General features: G+C 36.6%; 1 protein-coding gene across 7 annotated transcripts in view; it reads left to right on the top strand.

Annotated features, from left to right (window-relative positions):
- The window catches only part of LOC109402320 (uncharacterized), a 397,433-nt gene that overhangs the window by 206,296 nt on the left and 165,357 nt on the right, over window positions 1-25,780 (top strand). Inside the window, exon 1 of one of the 7 annotated variants that reach the window (XM_019674972.3) lies at window positions 9,573-10,664. The exons of 5 other annotated variants lie outside the window; for them this stretch is intronic. In XM_019674972.3, the coding sequence (XP_019530517.3) occupies window positions 10,585-10,664 (80 nt within the window). In that variant the 5' untranslated portion in view covers window positions 9,573-10,584. Of the gene's footprint in view, window positions 1-9,572; window positions 10,665-25,780 lie in introns of those variants that run through there. One more of the 7 variants, XM_062860915.1, reaches the window with a different exon arrangement.

The following is a 25,780-nucleotide window of genomic DNA, read 5'->3' as shown; positions in this document are numbered from 1 at the left end:
TTTTAGGATCTCTGGATGAGTATACATGTTTTGAAAATTTTCTCTGATCAAAATTCTAATTTCTAGTACTAAAAAACCCGGAGCAAGTCGTTATAAATTTCGTAAGATTTTTATGTTCGAGCAGAACTTTAAATTTATCGCGATGACCACATGATTTTTTGATGGTGAATAGCCCACACGAGTGTAATAAGGCTATCAATGTGATTATAGTGATTATTTATCACTCAAAGCACTGCAATATATTCACAAAACTACGTATAATACAGAGAAAATCATATTATCTTTTGTAACTTTAAATTTGTCGCGATGACCAATGTATTTTTTTATTTTAAAATGTGCGTATATACTTAAGGAAGAAATTCTCAGAACATTGTTGATATTTTTCTCTTTAAAGAACTACAAAAAATTCAGAAAACTACGAATTTTTCAGGAAAAATATACAATTTCGTTATAACTTCAAACTAATCTCGAATTCCCATACATTTTATGATTTTAAAATATTTGGGTATTAATCCAGAACAAGTTTGCAAAACATTATTGATACAAATTTGGCCAAAAAACTACAAAAAAATCAGAAAATACGATTTTTTTCGGGAAAAATATACAATTTTGTTATAACTTCAAACTAATCTTGAATTCCCATACATTTTATGATTTTAAAATATTTGCGTATTTATCCAGAACAAGTTTGCAGAACATTATTGATGTAAATCTAGCAGAAGAACTACAAATATTCAGAAAACTACGAATTTTTCAGGAAAAAAATACAATTTTGTTATTATTTCAAACTAATCTCGAATTTCCATACATTTTATGATTTTAAAATGTTTGCATATTTATCCAAAACAAATTTGCAGAACACTGTTGATGTAAATCTAGCAGAAGAACTACAAAAATTCAGGAAACTACGAAATTTTCAGGAAAAATATACAATTTCGTTATAACTTCAAACTAATCTCGAATTCCCATACATTTAATGATTTTAAAATATTTGTGTATTTATCCAAAACCAGTTTGCAGAACATTATTGATATAAATTTGGCCAAAGAACTACAAAAAATTCAGAAATTTACGATTTTTTCAGGAAAAATATACAATTTTGTTATAACTTCAAACTAATCTTGAATTCCCATACATTTTATGGTTTTAAAATATTTGCGTATTTATCCAGAACAAGTTTGCAGAGCATTATTGATGAAAATCAGGCAGAAGAACTACAAAAAATCTGAAAACTACGAATTTTTCAGGAAAAATATACAATTTTTTTTATAATTTCAAACTAATCTCGAATTTCTATACATTTTATGATCTTAAAATGTTTGCATATTTACCCAAAATAAGTTTGCAGAACACTATTGATGTAAATCTGGCAGAAGAACTACAAAAATTCAGGAAACTACGAATTTTCAGGAAAAATATACAATTTCGTTATAACTTCAAACTAATCTTGAATTCCCATACATTTTATGATTTTAAAATATTTGCGTATTTATCCAGAACAAGTTTGCAGAACATTATTGATGTAAATCTGGCAAAAGAACTACAAGAAATCATAAATTTGCGATTTTTTCAGGAAAAATATACAATTTCGTTATAACTTCAAACTAATCTCGAATTCCCATACATTTTATGATTTTAAAATATTTGCGTATTTATCCAGAACAAGTTTGCAGAACATTATTGATGAAAATCAAGCAGAAGAACTACAAAAATTCAGAAAACTACGAATTTTTCAGGCAAAATATACAATTTTGTTATAACATCTTATTGGTCTCAAAATCTTAGACATTTTATGATTTTAAAATATTTGCGTATTTATCCAGAAAAAGTTTTCAAGGCATTATTGATGTAAATCTGGCAAAAGAACTACAAAAATTAAGAAATTTGCGATTTTTTCAGGAAAAATATACAATTTTGTTATAACTTCAAACTAATCTTGAATTCCCATACATTTTATGGTTTTAAAATATTTGCGTATTTATCCAGAACAAGTTTTCAGAACATTATTGATGAAAATCAGGCAAAAGAACTACAAAAATTCAGAAAACTACGAATTTTTCAGGAAAAATATACAATTTTGTTATAATTTCAAACTAATCTCGAATTTCCATACATTTTATGATCTTAAAATAATTGCGTATTTACCCAAAATAAGTTTGCAGAACACTATTGATGTAAATCTGGCAGAAGAACTACAAAAATTCAGAAAACTACGAATTATTCAGGAAAAATATACAATATCGTTATAACTTCAAACTAATCTCGAATTCCCATACATTTTATGATTTTAAAATATTTGCGTATTTATCCAGAAAAAGTTTACAAGGCATTATTGATGTAAATCTGGCAAAAGAACTACAAAAATTCAGATATTTACGATTTTTTCAGGAAAAATATACAATTTTGTTATAACTTCAAACTAATCTTGAACTCCCATACATTTTATGGTTTTAAAATATTTGCGTATTTATCCAGAACAAGTTTGCAGAACATTATTGATGAAAATCAGGCAAAAGAACTACAAAAATTCAGAAAACTACGAATTTTTCAGGAAAAATATACAATTTTGTTATAATTTCAAGCTAATCTCGAATTTCCATACATTTTATGATCTTAAAATGTTTGCATATTTACCCAAAATAAGTTTGCAGAACACTATTGATGTAAATCTGGCAGAAGAACTACAAAAATTCAGAAAACTACGAATTATTCAGGAAAAATATACAATATCGTTATAACTTCAAACTAATCTCGAATTTCCATACATTTAATGATTTTAAAATATATGCGTATTCATTCAGAACCATGCTGATATAAATCTGGCCAAAAAACTACACAAAATTCAGAAAACTACGATTTTTTTTCAAGAAAAATATACAATTTTGTTATAATTTCAAATTAATCTCGAAATCCCATAAATTTTATGATTTTACAATTTTTGCGTATTTATCCAGAACAAGTTTGCAGAACATTATTGATGTAAATCTGACAGAAGAATTACAAAAATTCAGAAAACTACGAATTATTCAGGAAAAATATACCTCCTCTCCTCTTTTTCTTGGCGTTACGTCCTCACTGGGACAAAGCCTGCTTCTCAGCCACAGTTTTTAACTGATAGCTTCCTCTGCCAATGACCATTTTGCATGCGTATATCGTGTGGCAGGCACGAAGATACTCTATGCCCAAGGAAGTCAAGGAAATTTCCTTTACGAAAAGATCCTGGACCGACCGGGAATCGAACCCGTCACCCTCAGCATGGTCATGCTGAATACCCGTGCGTTTACCGCCTCGGCTATATGGGCCCCAGGAAAAATATACAATATCGTTATAATTTCAAACTATTCTCGAATTCCCATACATTTTATGATTTTAAAATTTTTGTGTTTTTATCCAGAATAAGTTTGCAGAACATTATTGATGTAAATCTGGCAGAAGAACTACAAAAAATCAAAAAACTACGAATTTTTCAGGAAATATATACAATTTCGTTATAAATTCAGAAAACTACTATTTTTATTAGCAGAAATATACATTTTCGATATAACCTCAAATTGATTTCAATTTCTCATATATTTTATGATTTCGAAATATTTGCGTATTTATCCAAAACAAGTTTGAAGAACATTATTGATGTAAATCTGCCAGAAAAACTACAGAAAATTCAGAAAACTACGAAATTTTCAGGAAAAATATACAATTTTGTTATACTTCAAACCAATCTCGGAATCCAATCCATATTATGATTATAAAATATTTGAGTATTTATCCAGAACATGCTTGCAGACCGTTATTGGTATTAATCTGGTCAAAGAACTACAAAAAATTTAGAAACCTACGATTTTTTCAGCAGATATGTACAATTTCGATATAACATCAAATTGAGTTCAATTTCTCATACATTTTATGATTCTAAAATATTTGCGTATTTAGCCATAACAAGTTTGCAGAACATTGTCGATAGTTTTCTCTTTAAAAAATAACAAAATATTTTCCAGGAAAAATATACAATTTTCATATAACTTCAAATTGATCTCCAAAACGCATACATTTTATGATTTTAAATATTTGCGTATTTATCCAAAACAAGTTGGCGTTACACTGTTGATAGTTTTCTCTCCAAAGAACTACAAAAAAAAATCAAAAAACTACGAATTTTTAAAATACTTGTTCTGTATAAATATGCAACTTTTTCAAATCATTATATGTATGGGATGTTGAAATCTTAAAATTGTTTATAATTGATTATAATTAAAATGTACGTCATCAGAAAAAAATGTATTTTTCTGTATTTTTGTAGTGCTCTTGCCAGCATAATATCAACAGAGGTTTGCTTCGGAAAAATGGGCATTTTTTAATCATAAATTTTGGATGCATCAAATGAATTAAGAATTGAGATCAGCTTGAAGTAATAATAAAATTGTTTTTTTTTTTGAAAAATTCATAGTTTCTGATTTTTTTTGTAGCTCTTTGACCAGAATTATATCAATCTTATGTTATAAGAAAATTTTAAATTATCCGGAATTATTCATGGTTTCCTGATTGTTTGTAGTGTTTTTGTCCGAATAATATCAACAATGTTCTGCATATATATTTTAGATAAATACGCAAATATATGAAATATTGAAAACAATTTGAAAGTATAACGAAACTGTATATTTTTCCTGAAAAAATCGTAGTGTTCTGTATTTTTTTTAGTTTGTTGGGCAGAATTATATCAGCAATGTTGTGCAACTTGTTTTGCCTAAGTACACAATTACTTAAAAATCATAAAACGTATGGGATTTTGACATCAATTTGAAGTAATAACAAAATTGAATATTTTTTTTGAACAATTCCTAGTTTTCTTACTAGTTCTTTTAGGAGAAAGCTATGATCGATGTTCTACAAACTTGTTTTGAATAAATACGCAAATATTTTAAAATCATAAAATATATAGTTAATCGAGATCATTTTTAAGTTATAACGAAATTGTATATTTTTCCTGAAAAATTCGTAGATTTTTGAATTTTTCGTAGTTTTTAGCAGCTTAACTATCAACAATGTTCTGCAAATTTGTTTTGAATAAATACGCAAAAAATCTAAAATCATAAAATGTATAATAACTTACTTGATACTTGATGGGTTACAATTCGTAGCGGAGATTCTACTCCGAATGAAGTATCCGCCTCCACTGGCCTCGGTCCTGGGCCAATCGCTTCCAGTCGCCCTGAACGTTTAGAGTCCTTAGGTCCTCCTCAACTGCAAAAAGCCAACGTGTGCGCGGCCTCCCACGAAGCCGACGCCCCTTCCTGGTTGTATAATAATTCGAGATCAATTTGAAGTCACAATAAAATTATATATTTTTCCCGAAAAACTCGACGTTTTCTGATTTTTGTTGAAGTTTTTTAGTCATATTTATATCAACAATGCTCTGCAAACTTGTTCTGGATACAAACGAAAATATTTAAAATCATTAAATGTCCAAGATTTTGTGATCAAGAAGATGTTATGAAATTCGTAGTTTTCTGATTTTTTGTAGTTCTTTGGCAAGATTTATATCAATGATGATCTGCAAACTTGTTCTGGATAAATACGCAAATATTTTAATCATAAAATGTATGGGAATTCGAGATTACTTTGAAATTACAACAAAATTGTATATTTTTCCTGAAAAAAAATCGTAGATTTATATCAATAATGTCTGCAAACTTGTTCTTGATAAATTCGCAAACATTTTAAAATCATAAAATGTATGAGAATTTGATATTTATTTGAAGTTATAACAAAATTGTATATTTTTTCTGAAAAAAAACATAGTTTTCTGAATTTTCTGTAGTTCTTTGGCCACATTCATATCAATAATATTCTGCAAACTTGTTCTGAATACAAACGAAAATATTTTAAATTCATAAAATGTCTAAGATTTTGAGACCAATAAGATGTTATAACAAAATTGTATATATTTCCTGATAAAATCGTAAATTTCTGAATTTTTTGGAGTTCCTTGGCCAAATTTATATCAATAATGTTCTGGAAATTTGTTCTGAATAAATACACAAATATTTTAAAATCATAAAATGTATGGGAATTCGAGATTAGTTTGAAGTTATAACAAAATTGTATATTTTTCCTGAAAAAAATCGTGGTTTTCTGAATTTTTTGTAGTTCTTTGGCCAGATTTGTATCAATGATGTTCTGCAAACTTGTTCCGGATAAATACACAAATATTGTAAAATCATAAAATGTATGGGAATTCGAGATTAGTTTGAAGTTATAACAAAATTGTATGTTTTTCCTGAAAAATTCGTAGTTTCCTGAATTTTTGTAGCTCTTTTGCCAGATTTACATCAATAATATTCTGCAAACTTGTTCTGGATAAATACGCAAATATTTTAAAATCATAAAATGTATGGGAATTCGAGATAAGTTTAAAGTTATAACAAAATTGTATATTTTTCCTGATAAAGTTGTAAATTTCTGATTTTTTGTAGTTCTTTGGCCAAATTTATATCAATAATGTTCTGCAAATTTGTTCTGGATAAATACACAAAAATATTTTAAAATCATAAAATGTATGAGAATTCAAGATTAGATTGAAGTTATTACAAAATTAAATATTTTTCCTGAAAAAAATCGTAGTTTTCTGAATTTTTGTAGCTCTTCTGCAGATTTACATCAATAATATTCTGCAAACTTGTTCTGGGTAAATACGCAAATATTTTAAAATCATAAAATGTATAAGAATTCAAGATTAGTTTGAAGTTATAACAAAATTGTATATTTTTCCTGAAAAATTCGTAGTTTTCTGAATTTTTGTAGTTTTTTTTGCCAGATTTACATCAATAATGTTCTGCAAACTTGTTCTGGATAAATACGCAAATATTTTAATATCATAAAATGTATGGGAATTCAAGATTAGTTTGAAGTTATAACAAAAATGTATATTTTTCCTGAAAAAATCGTAAATTTGGGATTTTTTTGAAGTTCTTTGGCCAAATTTATATTAATAATGTTCTGCAAACTTGTTCTGGATAAATACGCAAATATTTTAAAATAATAAAATGTATAAGAATTCGAGATTAGTTTGAAGTTATAACAAAATTGTATATTTTTCCTGAAAAAATCGTAGTTTTCTGAATTTTTTGTAGTTGTTTGGCCAGATTTGTATCAATAATGTTCTGCAAACTTGTTCTGGATAAATGCACAAATATTTTAAAATCATAAAATGTATGGGAATTCGAGATTAGTTTGAAGTTATAACGAAATTGTATATTTTTCCTGAAAAATTCGTAGTTTTCTGAATTTTTTGTAGTTCTTTGAAGAGAAAAATATCAACAATGTTCTGAGAAGTTCTTCCTTAAGTATATGCGCACATTTTAAAATAAAAAAAATACATTGGTCATCGCGACAAATTTGAAGTTACAAAAGATAATATGGTTTTCTCTGTATTATACGTAGTTTTGTGAATATATTGCAGTGCTTTGAGTGATAAATAATCACTATAATCACATTGATAGCCTTATTACACTCGTGTGGGCTATTCACCATCAAAAAATCATGTGGTCATCGCGATAAATTTAAAGTTCTGCTCGAACATAAAAATCTTACGAAATTTATAACGACTTGCTCCGGGTTTTTTAGTACTAGAAATTAGAATTTTGATCAGAGAAAATTTTCAAAACATGTATACTTATCCAGAGATCCTAAAAAATTCATTGCTAAAAAAATTTTTGAAATCGGACTTGTAACGGCCGAGATATAGAAGGTTGAAATTAGCGTTCCAACTTTTTTCGAGGCATAGACGTTCGTGTAAGTGAAAAATAGCATCGACGCAGGAGTGTTAAATTAGATTTGAGAGGCGGTTAAGTGGCTGCAGGGAATTCTTGGGTGCTCTGAAACCCTCTTCATCCATCGAAATTACATCGGATCCCTTGTAACTCCTTCTGAGACCACCCAAAACCCTTAAATACATCCACATAGATAACAATAATGAGAATGAGACGTCATGTAAACTTCATTCTAGTAATGTAGACTTTATGTTATGATGGTTTACATGATATATCATGCAAATATGTGCTATATTTCATGTAAACACTCAGAGTCATGCTGAATTACATTACATATAATGGAAGTTTATATGATATTTCATTACTTTTACAAGATATGTCATGTAAACTTCTGTGATATCCCTCGCTCCAATGGGATGACTGCTGTTTACATTTTTATTGATTGCTCCCAGTTGGCGCCAGCAGTAAAAATTGCATGCAAGAACTTTTATAGCATCTAGTTTCCAGCGCTGAAAGCCCGGTGGCGACACCATCACTTGTATTCAATACATCGTGTGTGCTACTCTCGGTTGTCAACTTTCTAAAATTCTCACCTCAAGCTCACGGAAGCATGGTAGTCAAGAACTGTTAAATCGTATGGAAAAATCGCCTACAACGTTAATTGTTAGAAAACTTGATAGTTTTGTGAAAAGTTAGTGATTAGAAACCAACAATGGTTTGAAAAGGCAACTTTTAGTGTTAGTTTTAAGAAAAAACTTCTTCACCGAGAAAATTCGATTATACTACCACAGAAAAAAGTGCCATCTGTGATATTTTTAGTTTGGAATGTCGATGTATTATGGCATCATATGTCAAACAATTTTACACTCTGATTTCGATCTGTGTATGTCACAGAATTTTACACTCTTTTTTCAATATGTGCATGGAATCCTCTGATCTCCTATAATTTGACATCAAAATTTCCGAAACCCCCGAAAACGCCCCCAAAACCTAGTAACGATTCTAAACCCGGTGAAATCTATCTGAAACTTCCTGAAATGCCTCCGGAAACTCCTCAACTACGTGGGATCCTTAACGCACCTGATACTCTCCTGGACCCCCTGAGACCTTGAGTAAAGACCCTGCAACCCTCTCAAAACCATCTGAAGTAATTTGTTTCTTTTTGGCGTAACGGTTCCCCTGGAACAAAGTCTGCTTCTAAGGATGTTTTCTTTACAAGACGTTCCTAGACAGACCGGGAATCGAAGCCGTCATCCTCAGCATGGCCTTTGTGAATACCTGTGTGTTCACCGCGTCAACTATATGGGCTCAAAAATATTAACTGCTATGGCTGTAGATATCACTAAACTAAACACTGAACTAAACTCCAAGACAGTTTGTACGAGCCTGTATTACTTAAAACTGTATAAAAATTTCTACATATTAGGTCCACTAAGCATATTTAATAATACAATGTTACTCTGTAAAGTGGAAAAAAATAATGTAATGAGTATAGACCTGAAGTTCTGAACTCCAAGTTAGTTTGGATTGTTTTTGAATATCATAATAATGTTTTTGAATAGCATTGGAGTTTTCAAGCAATTTACAGAAATATCTATAATGTATTCTATCTTGACCATATATTTTTCCATGGTTTATGTAATACATAAAAGGATTCTCTAATTGACACTTATCATGGAGATTTTCCATTGATAGATTTTTTTTTTCAAAGCATATCCAACATACTTTTGCTTTCTGCTAAAATATCAATCTTAACTAGTGAAAGTGGTGCGGTAGCATCCACAATCAGTTTTGAATACTTTTAGGCATCCCCAATTTACATATCCATTCGCGTTGTTTTTCGTTTATGCTTCGAGTACATACATAGCTAACTCGAACTTCGATGCGCTCGCCTACCTTCAAGCTGTTTCTATACTCTGGATAGAAATGAAGGGCACAAACAACCAGTTTTGCACTAGTCTACTTTGCCAGCGAGGATCATTATTGTATTTGATCACTATTATTGTGGATTTGTTTTTATCTTCTCCTTTGTTGTTGATTGTAGGTGCGCGTCAATGTTTATTTGTGGTTTGTATACGCCTGCGGTACAGTACAATATCAAAATGTAGTATGGACGAGTGCGGTCTTTATATCTTCTTTTTATTCATTTTTTGTGCTTTCTGGTACATTGATTAGAGAAATTTAGAGCTACGTCTTCACGTGTTGTGCAGCTACAGCTAGAGCCGGTAGATGCGCACCCTAAAACGTCGGCTGCACATGTGGCTAATGTTGGCTATTTACGGAATGTTAGCCTTTAGTTCACTTTTGGTTTCGGATAGGATAAGATGTGTTCGTGCCGTACCGCTTCGCTATCGAGCAGAAGCAGCGCGCAGCACGTGGGGCGGTCGGTTCGATAGAATCACGCGATTCAAAGTATCAGGATCGTTCGGTTGTTCGCTGTTGTGTCTGTCCAGTTCGTTGCTGTGGGGTCCGTGCGTGATTTGTGATCGACTCAAAACAAAGTTGCTGCCCCCATTGTGGGGGCGGTGCAGAGTGGCTTGCGGTATTGATAAGCAGTGCCTACATGTGTACAACGTTGATGCGCTTTCGAGCAAAGGGAAAAATATCTTCATCTTTTTTGTGCCCTGGGAAACCATAACCGATAGTTTACGATGGTTTCCATTTTGATCGAGCTTGTTCACGGTGTATCATCAAAGTGTTCGATATCAAGTGAAATCGGAAAATAGAAAATTTTAAAGCGTGTGCCACGCAACTCCTTTGTGGGCGAGTAAAAAAAAGTTCGAGTAAGGCTTGGAGCGAACAGCTGAACCCAGCCAGCATGAAGAAGGTGAAATCGGCGGCAGATTTAAATTTGAATGTAAACTCACCACTGTACCGGGAGTTTCTGCTTGGTTTGAGGTAATCGAACTATGTGCGTTTTACCGATCGGGTGGTGGTCGACGATGGGCTTCAGCGCTAAGGTACTCCACATACACGTCGTGCCTTTAATTACTCAGTGGGTGGTGACTGCCGAGTGATTGAATCAGCTGGAGATTGTACTTCCAAACTGTGTCGGAACATTGGTTCATCAGATGCGACCGAGTGGAACGTATTTGATGAATGGTATTACATAAACTGGTCGGTGTTGTGATGGCAGTATAAAGTATGGTGGCAACTAGTTGCATCGAAAAAGCTTACTTCACGTTCTTACTCATTTGTTGGCTGAATAGGCTTAGGGACAACAAAATGAAAGAAAAAGTCGCAACCCAAAATGTTGGAAGCATAAATATATGGAGAGGAAAATGTTGTAGGTTTCTTAGAGACACTGACGCTACACAATGTACTCTGATCAGTGGTGACATTATTCTGTATGGGTTAAAAATATAATTTATATGAAAGAGAGAGACAATTTACATCGCTCTCGGCCAGAGGCCACACAAACAGATTATTACTATGATTAGAAAACGGACAGGTTGCGGGAACTAGCCTAAGTAACCAAAAGTTCATATAAAAGGGTACTTTCTAAGCTTAGCAACTTGTTCGAGGTTTCTCATTAGCCTTCTAAGCAGCTTTATTTTTATGTAGTTTTGGAACTTGAAAGTTCACATAAGGTGGCTGAATAGCCTTCTAAGCAGCTTCTGACGGAACTTTGCCAAAAATCATGCAGAAACATAAATGCATTTTTCAGATTTGGTAGTGTAACTCATGTCTGTAATAGGACACAATCGGTGAAATACTAGAATTGAAGTAATGAACTGAAATTTTGTATGGTGAGAAGGTCAATTCTCCGTTTCTGCAATGTGATAGTGGAAAAAGCCTTAGGTGTAATGATTCCTTGACTAATTTGATGCTGTTTGAGCAAAACTTTGCGTAACCGTGTAGTTATTTTCTCCATTCCTTGCAACTTTACCAACACAGTTACTCAAAGTTGTGCTCAAACAGTATTAAATTAAAAAAAAAGACACTACACCGTCTTCAGCCAGAGGCTGCACAGACTGAACATTACACTAACACGAGACAACGGACAACACACATAACACCCAGTGGGCCAATGGAGAATTTTCCGTTTGATGAAAAGTTTTCCCCGACTGGAGCGGGAATCGAACCCGCACTCCGAGGCTTACGAAACGCCTAGACGACTGACGCCGCTATCCGCACGGCCACGAAGCCCACTAAACTAGGCAAGGAATCATAATAGCCACACTTTTTCCACTAGGGTAAAAGCACTAGACTTCGCCACTGCTCTAGTCTTCGCCCCCTCCATACAAATTCCATTTTTTATGTATGAAGTGGCGAAGATTAGAGCAGAATTTTAGGGGGGCGAAGTCTAGTGTTTTTACCCTATCACATTGCAGAAACGGGTAATTGACCTTCTCACCTACAAAAATTCAGCTCATTACTTCAATTATGTTTATATAAACAAAATCGTAAATACGTTAAGTTAAAGACATCAAACGTAAATTTAGTTAATTATCTTTGAAACGAGCTAAAAAGAATTGAAATTGGACTACAGATGACGAAGATATCACCAAATCTCTGTTCCATGTTTTACGATAGCGACCCCAAACTTTTGGCTGATACATCATATTGAGGGGTGACCCCAAACTTTTGGTCGGTAACATGGAGAGTTGATTTACTTAATAACTTTTATTCTAGATTTTTTAGCGAAGTTCTGTAAAAAGCAGTTGAAAGCTAACAGAAAATGAGTTATATTACCGCTCTCATCTTAAAATTTGGTCGACTCAATTTCCAGCGACACTGCCGTAAGTTTATATTCATTTTTTAGAAAATTTGGCAAACTTTGAGTTAAGTTAACATACAAAATTTTTTGAAAAAGTTTCTTTTAAATCATGTTCAAAGTTTCTTTGACTTATTATCCTTTGAATGAAACCTAGGGTTTTGAAATCGGACGCAAATTGGCGGAGATATGGGCCTAAAAAAATGACATGTTTTTGAGGGGGTGACCCCAAACTTTTGATCGTGAGTGTACGTGCTTTTATACGTTAAAGTTACATCGCATAAGATGCAGTAAAAGTGCCTTATGCATACAAAAGTGAAGGCGCTATTCGTGGTTTGGCGGAACAACAATAAAGCTATATGACTTGAAGTGATATCTTATACGATGTATCGTATGTCCTATTGCGACGTAATTCAGCATCTTATGCGACTTAAAAATATTAAAAAAAAAACGAATTATTGTCAGCTCGATACCGAACTAATGACCTCTGGATTGTTGAGCCACACTTCACACTCAACACTTAACTCTACTTATGAAACAAGCTGGTTAATTATCATGATATTCTAACTCACCTCAGTGTTTGTTGGAATGCACTTGGTTCACTTGCGCTGTGCGTGTTTGGCAGGCTAAAAACGACGAAGCACCATTTCCCGCACAGATTTCACTGCCCTTCTCTGGCTAACGCCTCCCATTGTTGATTACCACGCAAACAAAACAAGTCATGATGACTTTGAAACCATTATTATGGCTGTTCACTTTCATGTAGCTTTTTGACACTACATCTACAGTCCAACAGCAACTCTTTAATTGTTATCACATATCAAATCGCATAACGTCAACAAAAACGCTTCTAGCTTATGCGAGTTTGTATGCACTCTTTAACGAGTTCATTTGTACTTTGATGCGATTTCATCCATACATCAATGCGTGTTAAACTGGCGCAATATAAAACGCATCAAGCAAAGCCGTATAATCATCGCAATACGCAATTATGCGAATTCATTTGAATCTTTGCGAGTTCGCTCGCACGCTTTTGCGAATAAGTAAAGTTCATCGCAATAAAGTATAGAAATATCATCTACTACGATGTACTCATACCTTAAAAAAGTTGATTTGTATTCTTATATGACTTTACATGATACATAGTAATAAGTTCAAAAATTAACATGATATGCGATGAAAATTGTCCGTCTGCCATACATATATGCGATAGTGACTTAAAATAGTACTTTAAACGATGTACAGCGTGGTTTCTTATGCGACTCCTGGTTGTCTGGGGTATGAATAATAATACTAAGGTGGTATGAACTACCAGCTCCCAACCTACTCCCTTACACTCTGAGTAGAAAAAAGACCGATATAGCCATAAAATGATTAAGTTATGAATATAATACGGTCGATAAATCAGAATATGATATAAAAAGTTTAGCTTAAAAAGAAAAGTATTCTATCCAATAAGATCGAATAAAGCTAATAGGAAGAACACGCCGCGATATAGGTATACCCCTATGAACGGAGTGCGAATTCCGAAAAAGCTATTAATCGGTAGGATTTGTGATGAAAACAGACCAATACATAGACAGTCGAGTGCCTTGGTAAGGTGGTATGAACTACCAACCAAGCCTTTCTGTTTAAAAGCACAGGTCGTACGGCAGATTCGATGTATTCGTTCAATACATGGCCTACTTGCCTAGTTTCACCTTCTATCAATTTTCACACTTGTTTGCAACCTAGCGAATCCTATCATATCTATCATTTCATTATCCATTTTGATCTCTACTCCTTACACTCTGAGTAGAAAAAGACCGACATAGCCATAAAATGATTAAGTTATAAATAGAATACGGTCGATAAATCAGAATATGATACGTTAAGATAGACCGAACGAGGGGACTATGCCAACGAAGCATCCCGATACCCCATGAATGACAAGAATAGACGGAGAAATTGAAAAAAAAAACAAAATATCACAATCATAACGGCTTCTCGAAAAATTGCGGCGCTGTGTCAACCGTATTTAAGAAGCTTGCTTTGTAGTTGGTCTGCTCCATCGGATTTGTTGTTTTTCAACCAGCCAACCTCCTCTTCAACCTCTTGGAGGTCAGGACAGAAAGTCTTTTATCTTCCACACGTTCTCTCAGATTTGTAAGCACGACACCTTCGGTGACTCCAACGTCGCCATTAATGTGCTCATCGTGATGCTGTCCCCACCTTCCTACCCCCTCACGCTGGCTCGTGAGAAGATTTCCGTGGTTGTCTCGTCACATGTCGGCTTATTCAGAGATTTTTCGAGAAGTCCTCTCGAAATTCCATCAACAATAATTGTAAGCTTTCCTGTACGAATTCATCAAACGACTCCATTGAGCCTGCCACCAAAATTTCCTTATGAAATTCCTCCATGCATTCCTTCGAAATTCTGAACATTATTCCGGGATTTTCTACAGAAAGTTATTGAGGTTTTTCTCCAGGGTTACTTTTAAGGCTTTCTTTGGGGAATTTCTCCAACTTTGTGTTGGGGAATTGCTACTAGGATTTATTAGATCCTGTATTTACTTTTTTTCGGGATTTCATTCATCAACTATTTCATTGACAATGCTTTCTGGGACCTTTCGGCGATTTTCTTCAGGTGTTTCTTGCAAACATTATTTCAGGAGTTCTATGGTTCACGAAGTATGCACCAAAATCTCACCAAAAAATTTATTTAGGGATTTCAAACGATTTTTTGCAGGGAATCGTTAAGAATGCTTCAGAGAATCTCATGGAAATTCTTCTAAGAATTCTTTCGGAAATTTAATCCAGGCATTCTTTTGTAAATCCTTTCAGAAAATCATCGGAAAATTCTTCAGAGATTCATTTTAGCTTCTCAACAGTTATATTGTAGCATTTATCCAAAGCATCCTTGTAGCGGGTTTTCATCAGGGATTTCCATTACTTAGGGTTTCTTGAGCGAAACTTTTGCAGAGATTTCTTGAAAGCTTCTCAAAGGAATCTTTAGAGAATTTCTTTATGAATTCATCTGAAGGTTTCATAAGCAATTTTTTTCAGGTTTTTACGAGAATTTCTCTTGGAATTTTCTTTGGTAAAATCCTGTAATCATTCGTTGCGGAATTTCTGGGATTATTCTTCCAGGAATTCTGCTATTAATTCTTTTAGTCATTCATTGGGGAGTTCAAGCGAGAACTTCCATTGGGAATTTCTCCAGGAATCTAATTGGATTTTTTAGGGAATCTTTGGAAAATTTCTCTATGAGTCCTTGGAAAATTTCTTAAGCAGAATAAGTTCTTCCTAAGATTTGTTTTGAAATATATCCAAGAGTTCTTTTGTGAACTTCTCACCAATATTTTTTCAAGTATTCTATGTAGTTTTAGCAATTACTTATTTATGTTTATAGTTATTCGTATGGGAATACCTCCGAAGGTATCCTTTGGGAAGTCGTCTTGGCATTTTTACGGTTTACCTATTTTGAAAATCATCAGATATTTCAGGGATCCTGCAGAAATTCTTCGGGAAATCCATCCAGATACTTTATTACGGAATTCGCCCAATGGTTTCATCGGGATTTAACATATTCTAGAAATTCTAGAAATTATTTTGATATCTTTTGAATTATATTTCCAGGGAATTCTAGAAGAATTCCTCAAGTGTGTCATTGAATATGTTACCAGATATACTTGCAGCATTTCGTCCAGAGATTCCATCGGAAGATATTTCAAGTTTAAAAAAAATCAGGATTTTCCCCCTTTAACGATAGATGCCATATTTGAATGAGCCCATACCTGGCATTTCTGTGACATGGAACACGAAACCTCGGAACATCAGCTTTGCGGTTGTGGTGTTTAATACATGCGCAAAGATATCTAAATAGTGATTGCTTACAATCCAGTAAATCTGAGATGCAGATCCTGCAAAGGTTTTGGGGTTTATCAATTTCATTGTACCTGACTGAGAGAAGATGCATCGTGGCAGTAGCTAATCACTTGATAAATGGTGATTAGTTTGCAAAATGCGAATAACAGACTATTCTTCAGCAAATTTCTACCAGAATTTCTACCAGAATTGTCGCTAAAAATATTTCAAAGGTTTTGAAGTTTTATCAAAGTGATCTTTACAGCAGAGTTCCCACTTTACGAAAGCCCGGGCACTTGCAATTTTTATTTATTTGCTCTTCTCCCCGAAAACGGCTGACATTGGTCTTCTTCTGAACTCATGGTTCTACCGAACTCGGATACTTGGATATCAAACTGGAAAATGCTCAACAGCCATACATCCTAAGTAGTACTCATCACCCATGATAGTGGATATCAAACCAGTACAAAAGCATCCAATTTGATACAGTAGACTAGAATATATCGTCGGTTTCCTGCAATAGGGGCACAACTCAAAATTTGTCATTTTTGAGATTTTGAAGGCAAATGATGAAAAACTATGTAAACTTTTATCTCACAAAGACCCGTTCCGAAATTCGTTGAGTAATGTGAGATTTTCTCATTTTCACACATTTTCCGCAATAAAGGCACAACTCAAAATTAGTCAACTTTTTCAATAGTAGTTGAAAAATAGTAATAGAAAATTCATGAAACAGATAGTCCTTCAGTCCCTTTTCATGATACAACAATCAAAATTCGTTTAATTCTGTCAAATGATGCGAGAAATAAGTGAACATGCAGATGGTGCTTCAACATCGCCAATTTTCAAACGCTCATTCTGAAAATTCACATTTTTTGAGTTGTGCCCCTATTGCAGGAAACCGACGATATGCAGGCTCTGCACAAAGTTTAACCCTCGAACGATCGCGTTGTTGTATTTTGTACAACACGTTGAAAAAATCTCGCTTTTTGTACTCAGCATTAGCGTGGTGCTGACGCAGCTAGTCAACCGCGCGAGTTACGGAAGGTTAAGAGCAGCTGTCAAACATAATCACTCACGCAGTGTCCTAGTTCTCTTCCAATGAACCGTGCTACCTATGGCCCCGTAGCTGCTGGCAAGCAAAACTCAAACTCTAGCTGCCATCCAACTAAAAATGACATAGTCCAGCAGTATTTTTGCTCAGCTTTTAATTTTCCCCTTTTTAATGCTAAAACATATGGCTGAAAGTTGGGAGAACAAAGAAAAAATGAGACTAAGATGCATAATGCCTTATTTATTGACTTAGTTAATTTTACTGCAATAACATTACTTACTCGATCAAATAAAGCTATTTGTTAATTTCATGCTTAATTCAATCAAATTTCTTCTTTCTAAAATGCCGATCTTTATTGAAGCAAGCCATTCATTATGGTAGTGCACACGACCCGGTGTTTTCTCCCATTAATCTGTTATTTGATTGTAATGATATACTATTATCAACCGGAGGATAATACCGGGCTGCCTACATCAATCCGTTGCCGTAGTAATGTGCTAGCCAGTAACAATAACTTTACCGTATACCATACTCCCATAGCTTCTGCTGCTCACTCATTCTACTTGGCAACCGCCTATACCGGGTGATAAACGTGATGATATACATCCACACGGGCAGCTTTTACATCGGCAGGCGATTGCGGTATCTTTTGAACCCATACAGAACTCAGCTGGATGAAAAATGATAATTCGCTTCCTGACACATATCTCGTGGGAAAAGAACGAACGTTTTCCCGACAGCAGCAGCAACAGCAACAGGTTGAAGAATAGCACAATAATTATAGACAAGAGACGCAGATGTGTTTTCCCATTTGCTTTTTCCGATTGTTACACTGACGCCCAACTACCGCCCGTCACACTTTTGCATTCGCATTTTGCAGTTTCTATTTAATAGATCCGATGCCGCCTCGTGACCTACAACGCGCCAATGTTGAGCATGTGAGTTTTTGCTTTGCTGAGAATTAAGCTATAATGTCGTCGTGTGAAAATTTGCTTTTTATTTCTTATTTCTTGTGTTCAGGTTTATTGAATGAATGGGAGGAAACCAGAAGTCAACAACAATGTCTATATTTAGAACTATAATCGAACTAAGATTTTTTTTTCATCATTCAGTTTACATAACGCCTCATCTTGGTTTCACTGCTATTTTGAGTTTACTAGAACAATTTGCTCACTTTCCCAGATCTACGACCAGTAATGCCTATCTCAATAGCGAAGCAGATAAAATGACTAGATAGTTCCGGGTCATTTTGCCGAACGCCTTTCGAACGAAAGGGCCCATATAGCCGAGGCAGTAAACGCACGGGTATTCAGCATGACCATGCTGAGGGTGACGGGTTCGATTCCCGGTCGGTCCAGGATCTTTTCGTAAAGGAAATTTCCTTGACTTCCTTGGGCATAGAGTATCTTCGTGCCTGCCACACGATATACGCATGCAAAATGGTCATTGGCAGAGAAAGCTCTCAGTTAATAACTGTGGAAGTGCTCATAGAACACTTAAGCTGAGATACAGGCTTTGTCCCAATGAGGACGTTACGCCAAGAAGAGAGAGAGAGAGGTCATTTGGCCGAACGCCGTTTGACCGAAAACGGAATGCCAAACTTAAGTGAACATGCCACTTAATCCTATATCAGTACAACTCGAAAGAACAGCCTATGATTCAAAGAAGGAAAAATCTGACAAAAATATTCACAGTTTCAATGCCAACTGATCCCTAAACCCTAGAGCGATTGCGCTGTTGTATTTTGTACGCGCGAGGTACGGAAGGTTAATGATAAAACTAGAAAGAATAATCTATGATTAAAAGAAGGAAACATTTGTGATGATCATAATGGAAGCTTGGATGTTATCCAGAGTTTGACCACGCCTCTGAATTCTTTCGATCATAATTCGGCCAAGCTTCATTCGGAAAAAACCATTCTTTCGGCCAAAGGGCCGGACTGCTTGTTGCAGTCTGCCAGCATAGATTTTCCATTTAATTCTAAAGAAATTTAGGTAGGTAGTCTGAATAACTTGTAGTATTATTGGTAGCTCTGTTTTCTTAATTATAAGGTTTTTTGTCAACCGAATTTCTTGAAACCATATGGCCAAGTTTCAGTTTGAATGAGGCCAATTTTGAGTTAAACTGGTTCCAAAGAACTCCTTATGCTGAAAAGAACATAGCCGTCGTAAATAACATTTCATCGAGTAAAAGATTAAGGACCATAATCTGTAACTAATAATTGATCAAAGTATTTTTAAATTACTCCTCTACAATACATATTTTGCTTTAACTTTACATCATGAATTTATATTACACCGTGGTGTAGCGGAAGAAAAACCGAAACAAAGACGACGACCGCACCACAGAAAAGTCAACGTCTCGTGAAATTGGGCATCCAAGAAATGAAAACAAAGCCTCGGACGAAGAAGGTGTGCAATCATTATTCCCCATTTGATGGCACCTTTCGAAACAATTCGGCAATCAGTGGAGGCATCACACCGTGTGGGTTCTTGGAACGTACCTACACACTACACATGTAGTCAGGCAGTAGTGTCTGGAACTGAGCCCGGAGATAGTATAGTCATGGGCGGCAATTTTATACGTTGTTCGACCTCACAACCGACAAACGGGCGGACCAGCACGAATGAAGAAATGGATAAACAAAAATTTTAATGAAAGACGACTTCAATCTAGCCATTAAAATCGGGAACCAAACAACGGGCAAACACAAAGACCAACTTTGTAAAGGGGTGGGCAAAGAACGGCGAATAATGGAGAGCGTCAACGCGTGAGTTTAATGTACTGCTGGTGTGGTCGTCGTACCGCAGAAAAGCTTAATCATTAGAAACGAATCGGAATGATTCGCAAAAATATATACAAGATACTGTGGAGCTTGAAACGCTGCTACAAAATGTTGCTTGACATTAATATTGTGTTATTATTATTAACTTTTTATTCTGGAGAAATTCAGCCCAAGGCTTGTTTCTTTCCTGTACCTGTCCATAGATTATTCATTGTTGAGATGCCCGTTCACGTCTCCAGTTAGTCTAGTGGTTAAGGCTATGGATCGCCAATCCGGAGACGGCGGGTTCGATTCCCGTTCCGGTCGGGAAAATTTCCTCGACTCCCTGGGCAAAGTGTATCATTGTACTTGCCTCACAATGTACATATTCATGCAATGGCAGGCAAAGAAAGCCCTTCAATTAATAACTGTGGAAGTTTTTTTTGTCTGTATTAACGAGATTTTTAAGGACAAACGTCTTGAAATCCCGCTTCAACATTGCATCAGAACTTCAGACGCACAAATCTCAAGAAGTGGGCTTCAAACAACAGTGTTTTTCATTATTCTGTTCTTGCTCACATGTAATAAGCTTAAAATAAGAAGATCAGGTGTGCTGGTTTTGTTTACGAAGAGATTTGTGCGCTCGAAATCGTGAATAGGTGCCAAAGTCAGCCATTATGGCGGCCATTTTGGGATCCTAACAAGTCTGTCCTTAACCCTAGGCTAGTTCATCTCGGGACTCACGCTTTACTTCCCTTCCGAAGGAAGAACCCACATTTTGTGAGTATGTCGGGAGTGGGATTCGATCCCAGGTCCTCGGCGTGACAATCTTGTGTTCTAACCACCACACCAGGTTCGCTCCAACTGTGGAAGTGCTTAAAGAACACTAAGTTGAAGCGAGGCAGGCCAAGGTCCCAGGGACGTCGAGTCATAAAGAAGAAGAAGAAGAAGAAAAAGACGATACCCCTTCACGTACGTCAGCAATTGAAAGTAATAATAACTTAGCTGTCTATGATTTCGCGCGCAAGTTTCAAACGGCAAACATGTGCTGCGTGTAACAAACGAGAGTAAACGAGGGAAAAGATCCCTGTCTTCTAACTCTGCCGCTTCAAAACCTCTGGAAAACTCCCTTGCCCAGGCATATCTGTATAGTAGACCTGAACATCCCGGGAACCTCTGCGATAGTTACTTTTAAGGAAAAGTCCGGAACTCCGTCCGGACCTGGGGCCTTACGGACTAAAGAACTTTGTTATCCCCGCAAGTTCTAGATCGGTGTCCCTCTCCTCATCGTCAGCCCCAAGCCCCAGTTGCTACGAAAGGAGGCCAAGGACTAGGTTCATGGCGCGGAAATGCCCCTTGATAATCCCCTCCAACATCTCTGGAGATTGTTCCATCACGCTCCTGTAGGCACCACCCCACGGATTCGTATTGGCACTCTGACAGAGACCCTCAATGCAGGCTTTTTTGCTTGCCCTTATCTCGGTATTCAGCGCGATTTTGGCAGTGGCGAACACCACCCGCCGTCCCTTTCGCTCTTTCTCAGTTCGTGTTCGCTGCATCCGATGCCTAGCCCGTAGGCAGACGCATCACAGGTTCGTAATCGCTTGAGTCCAGCAGTAAGACGGTAGTCTCCCATTTCTAGGGTGAACTTGCCTAGGCATGGTCGCATAACACGCGCGGCAGAGCACCGCTACCAGCTTGTCTCCGCTTATACCGAGTAGGGTTCGCTCACGGCAAAACGCCTCCCCAAAATATCATGACTTCCACCTGCGAGGGCTCGGCTTTGGCCTAGCCGCCTCTTCCTCTACTCGCTGCTTACTGTTAGTGTAGTCGATACCGTAGCTAAACGCCAGGTGATCGCTGTGAGTGTAGCCATCGCCTACCCTCCAGATCAAGATCGTCGATAATCGACGAGCCAGACCGACATCTAGCATATTAAGTGCTTCTAACAGGATCTGACCCCACTGGTTCGTAAAACAGTTTCCCCGTCCCACGGCACAGGCATTGAAGTCACCCGCTATACTACCGGCCTTCGCCATGTTGGCATGGTCGTCATACAGTCCAGCCCTGCGGAAACTGCTCCACCGATCATCGCAGAGGGGTATAACAGGTACAGGAATTTTCAGGAAGGGAGGGGGAATTCAGAGGGTTTTCAGGGGTAGAGGGTTGGTCTCAGGTTAGTTTGACGGAGATTTTAGTGGAATTTACAGGCGTTCCAGGGCATTTCAAAAGCCTTGTAGGGAGCCTCTTGGGCATTTTCGGGGGATTTTGAAGAGTTCCAGGTGGGGTCTCCAGATGGGGTTTCGGAGGATTTTCAGTGAGTTTCATAGAGGTTACAGAAGGCTTCAGTGGCTTTTTCGGGGATTTTGAAGGATCTTAGGTGCCATAAAAAGGGGTTCAAGGAGGTTTCAGGAGGTTATTTGTAGGTAAATCAGAAAGATTGAGAGGATTTTCAGTTGGTTTCAGAGGCGTTTTTGGGATTTTAGGAGGCTCTCAGGTGCGTTACAGGGGACCCGAGGGGTTTTCAGATGGGTTTTGGGTACATTGATTGGGTCATAAAGTTTCCGAGCACTTTCAGCAGCTTTCGGAGACGTTACAACGGCGTTTCAGGAGTCTCGGTGAGTCTCAGGTACGTTATAACTGGTCGGAGAAGGTTTCAGGGGCTTTTCGAAGGCATTTCAGGCAGTCTTAGAAGGTTTTCAGAAAGTTTTAGAGGCGTTTTGGGAGATTTTGAAGGGTCTCAAGAGCGTTGCAAGGAGTTTTGAGGAGGCTTCAGGGCCTGCGGTTTTTGATAGTATATTTTCGGTCACTACTTTCAGAGTCAGAGGGATTTCAGATGCGTTTCGTCAAAAGTCTCTTGGAAGAGCACTCATTATTTACCAAAGGTCGAAAAGGTATATAAAAGATGAATAGCAGGGCAAGTTAAACTTACTTTGTTAATGACATTTGAACAACAATAAGTGCGCCTGGTGATGAGAACAATAATCATTTTTGAATTTAAGGTAACCGTTTACGTAATACCTTTGTTTACAAAAAAAAAAACTGTTCTACTGGTCCTACTTGCCCCAAAGTACCTTAACCTGTTATAGGCCGCTGAATCCGGATCCGGGCTTAAATTTGCTCCGGCTTGTCACAATTTTGAGCTATGCCTCTATTTATGGGGTAAAATGTATTATTGTTCTTGAGCTGCTGGATAGCTTCATTAACTTCCTTCAAAGTGGTTGGTGGTAAGGACGGTATCGGAGCTGAACTCATCAAGATGGGCTCGGAAAAGTTGATCATCTGCCTGCACCGGCTATTAGCCCGGATCTGGGAGACCGAACAGGATCTGGGAGATGGAAGGGGTCATATGCCCCAACTACAAGAAAGATGACAAGTTGGAATGCGAGAACTTCCGAGCGATCACAATTCTGAATTCCGCCTACAAAGTGGTATCCCAGATCATCTTCCGTCGTCTTTTACCTTAAGTTAATGATTTTGCGGGGAGTTATCAAGCCGGTTTCGTTAACGGCCGCTCGACAACGGACCAAATCTTCACCGTGCAGCAAAACCTCCAAAAAAAACCGTGAATACCAGGTCCCAACGTATCACCTGTTCATCGACTTCAAGACAGCGTACGCCAGTATCGACCGCAAAATGGAAAATCATGAACGAAAACGGCATCTCTGGGAAGCTCATTAGATTGAACAATGCGATGAAGGACGTGTAAGAAACTGCGTAAGGGTTTCAGGCGATCTGTCTAGTTCGTTTGAATCTCGCCGGGAACTGTGACAAGGTGATGGGTTCTTATGCCTGCTTTGCAACATCGCCATGGAAGGTGTTATGCGACGAGCTGGGATTAACAGCCGAGGCACAGTTTTCACGAAATCCAGCCAATTTGTCTGTTTTGCGGATGACATGGATATTGCTGCTAGAACCGTGAGTGTACGAGACCGACGATGGAGGACTGCAGCCACGAACCCAGTATTGTGGCGAATACTTGTTGATTCAGTTTTATTATGATTATAATGTATTGCTAAATAAATGAAAAAAAAAAAATCAAATAAATATGAGCTTATACGTAATTTATGAACAGCACCCAAGAAACTTCCTTATAGGATTGCATTCACAAAGTATTAGCAAAATTCAATCAAAAATTCAAAGAAAATAATTCATCAAATATTCCTTTTTTTCATAAACTCTTCAACATGTATCTCAAATACGCAGGAAATGTAACGAAAACGTTGGAAGCCATACACAGTTTGATTTTAGTTAGTCTTTTAGGTGGCCCATCTCACCCTCTATCTCAATCCCTGTGGGAGTTGAATAAAATTCTCCTTAGACTCCGGGCTCCCCATGCCCTTCTTACGTCAATGATCAGCACGAATCTTGCTCGAACGTTGACCCCGAAGAATCTCCAACATCTTTCGTCACATTAAGGCAGCCCCGCGCGCACACAAGATAACAAGAACACCCGGGTGCGCTCAAACCTCATGCATAACCGCGATAAAACTTTTTGTTTCTTTCCCTTCCACTTATTTCCGCGACCCGTGGAGGGGCACGCTTCATTATCGGTCGTGACGTGACTCCCGTTACCTTGCGTATGGAATAATTTATGATTTATTTGATGAGCTTTATGATGTGCGAGAACCATTTGTATCGCCTTTCAAACACACTTTGAAGGCATTTAAATGAGAACTGTTGCTCAAGAAAACTGATGAAAGAAAGACTAATTCATTTTTTCCTTTTTCTTCTCTTCTAGGTATGTACTGAATGTCTTCCGGATTATATAGATAAGTTTAGCTCGTTCAAATAATGTAAGTAAAAGGGTACAAGTATTCCCATGGCACAACTCTTACGCACCAAGTTCAAACAATAAACCATAAAATTTGTTATTTATATAGGTACAATGATCCATTTTACAACATATGCGTTTGTCCAAATGCTGGAAGCCGAGCAATATGAAAACAATCGAGAATTATAGCACTTTTCATCGGTCTCCGGGGCACCATAAAAACAAGTTTCTCTGATTTAGTTTTGTCTACAGTTTTATCTCTGTTTGACGAATGTTTCTCTGTGCCAGGCCACCGTGAGCGGTCCACACAACATTAATCACTTTTGTATGATGTGTGTGCAAACAGTCACATTGTCGTTTCACTGTCGGTTTTTACCAAGCGATCACGAATCAGCGCAAGACAAATAGAAATTCATGTCTTTTCGGTTGATCATGTGTAAGATCCATAAGTGAACTTTGCTTTTTCATAGCTATGGGCAATTTAGTGGTCTTTTTGGACCAGCAGAGCAAACGGTCGGCCTACAACAGTTACCCAGATGATATCTCTAAGTCTACACCCTTCCCGTATATCAGAGCTACATAATCTCTGATCCAAAAATGTCAATTTCACGTTGAATCTGGGTCAAGAATCAGTTTCTCCTTCCCTGATAGCCATCTGTTACCCGATACATCATTTGCATTTTCTAACTGTTCCCCACAGAATACAATGCATTCCGCTGCTGTAGCCCAGGTGTACCCAGGTTATTGGATAGATTTTAACGGCCAACCACATTAGCTCACATTCTTGTCGAGCTCCCCCGAAATGCCCAGCAGCATTATTAATATCATCTGCTCTCGTTCACTAATGACAATAATATGT

Source organism: Aedes albopictus, chromosome 3 (genome assembly GCF_035046485.1).
Source record: "Aedes albopictus strain Foshan chromosome 3, AalbF5, whole genome shotgun sequence".
Lineage (NCBI taxonomy): Eukaryota > Metazoa > Arthropoda > Insecta > Diptera > Culicidae > Aedes > Aedes albopictus.
This window is presented reverse-complemented; position numbering and strand designations above follow the sequence as displayed.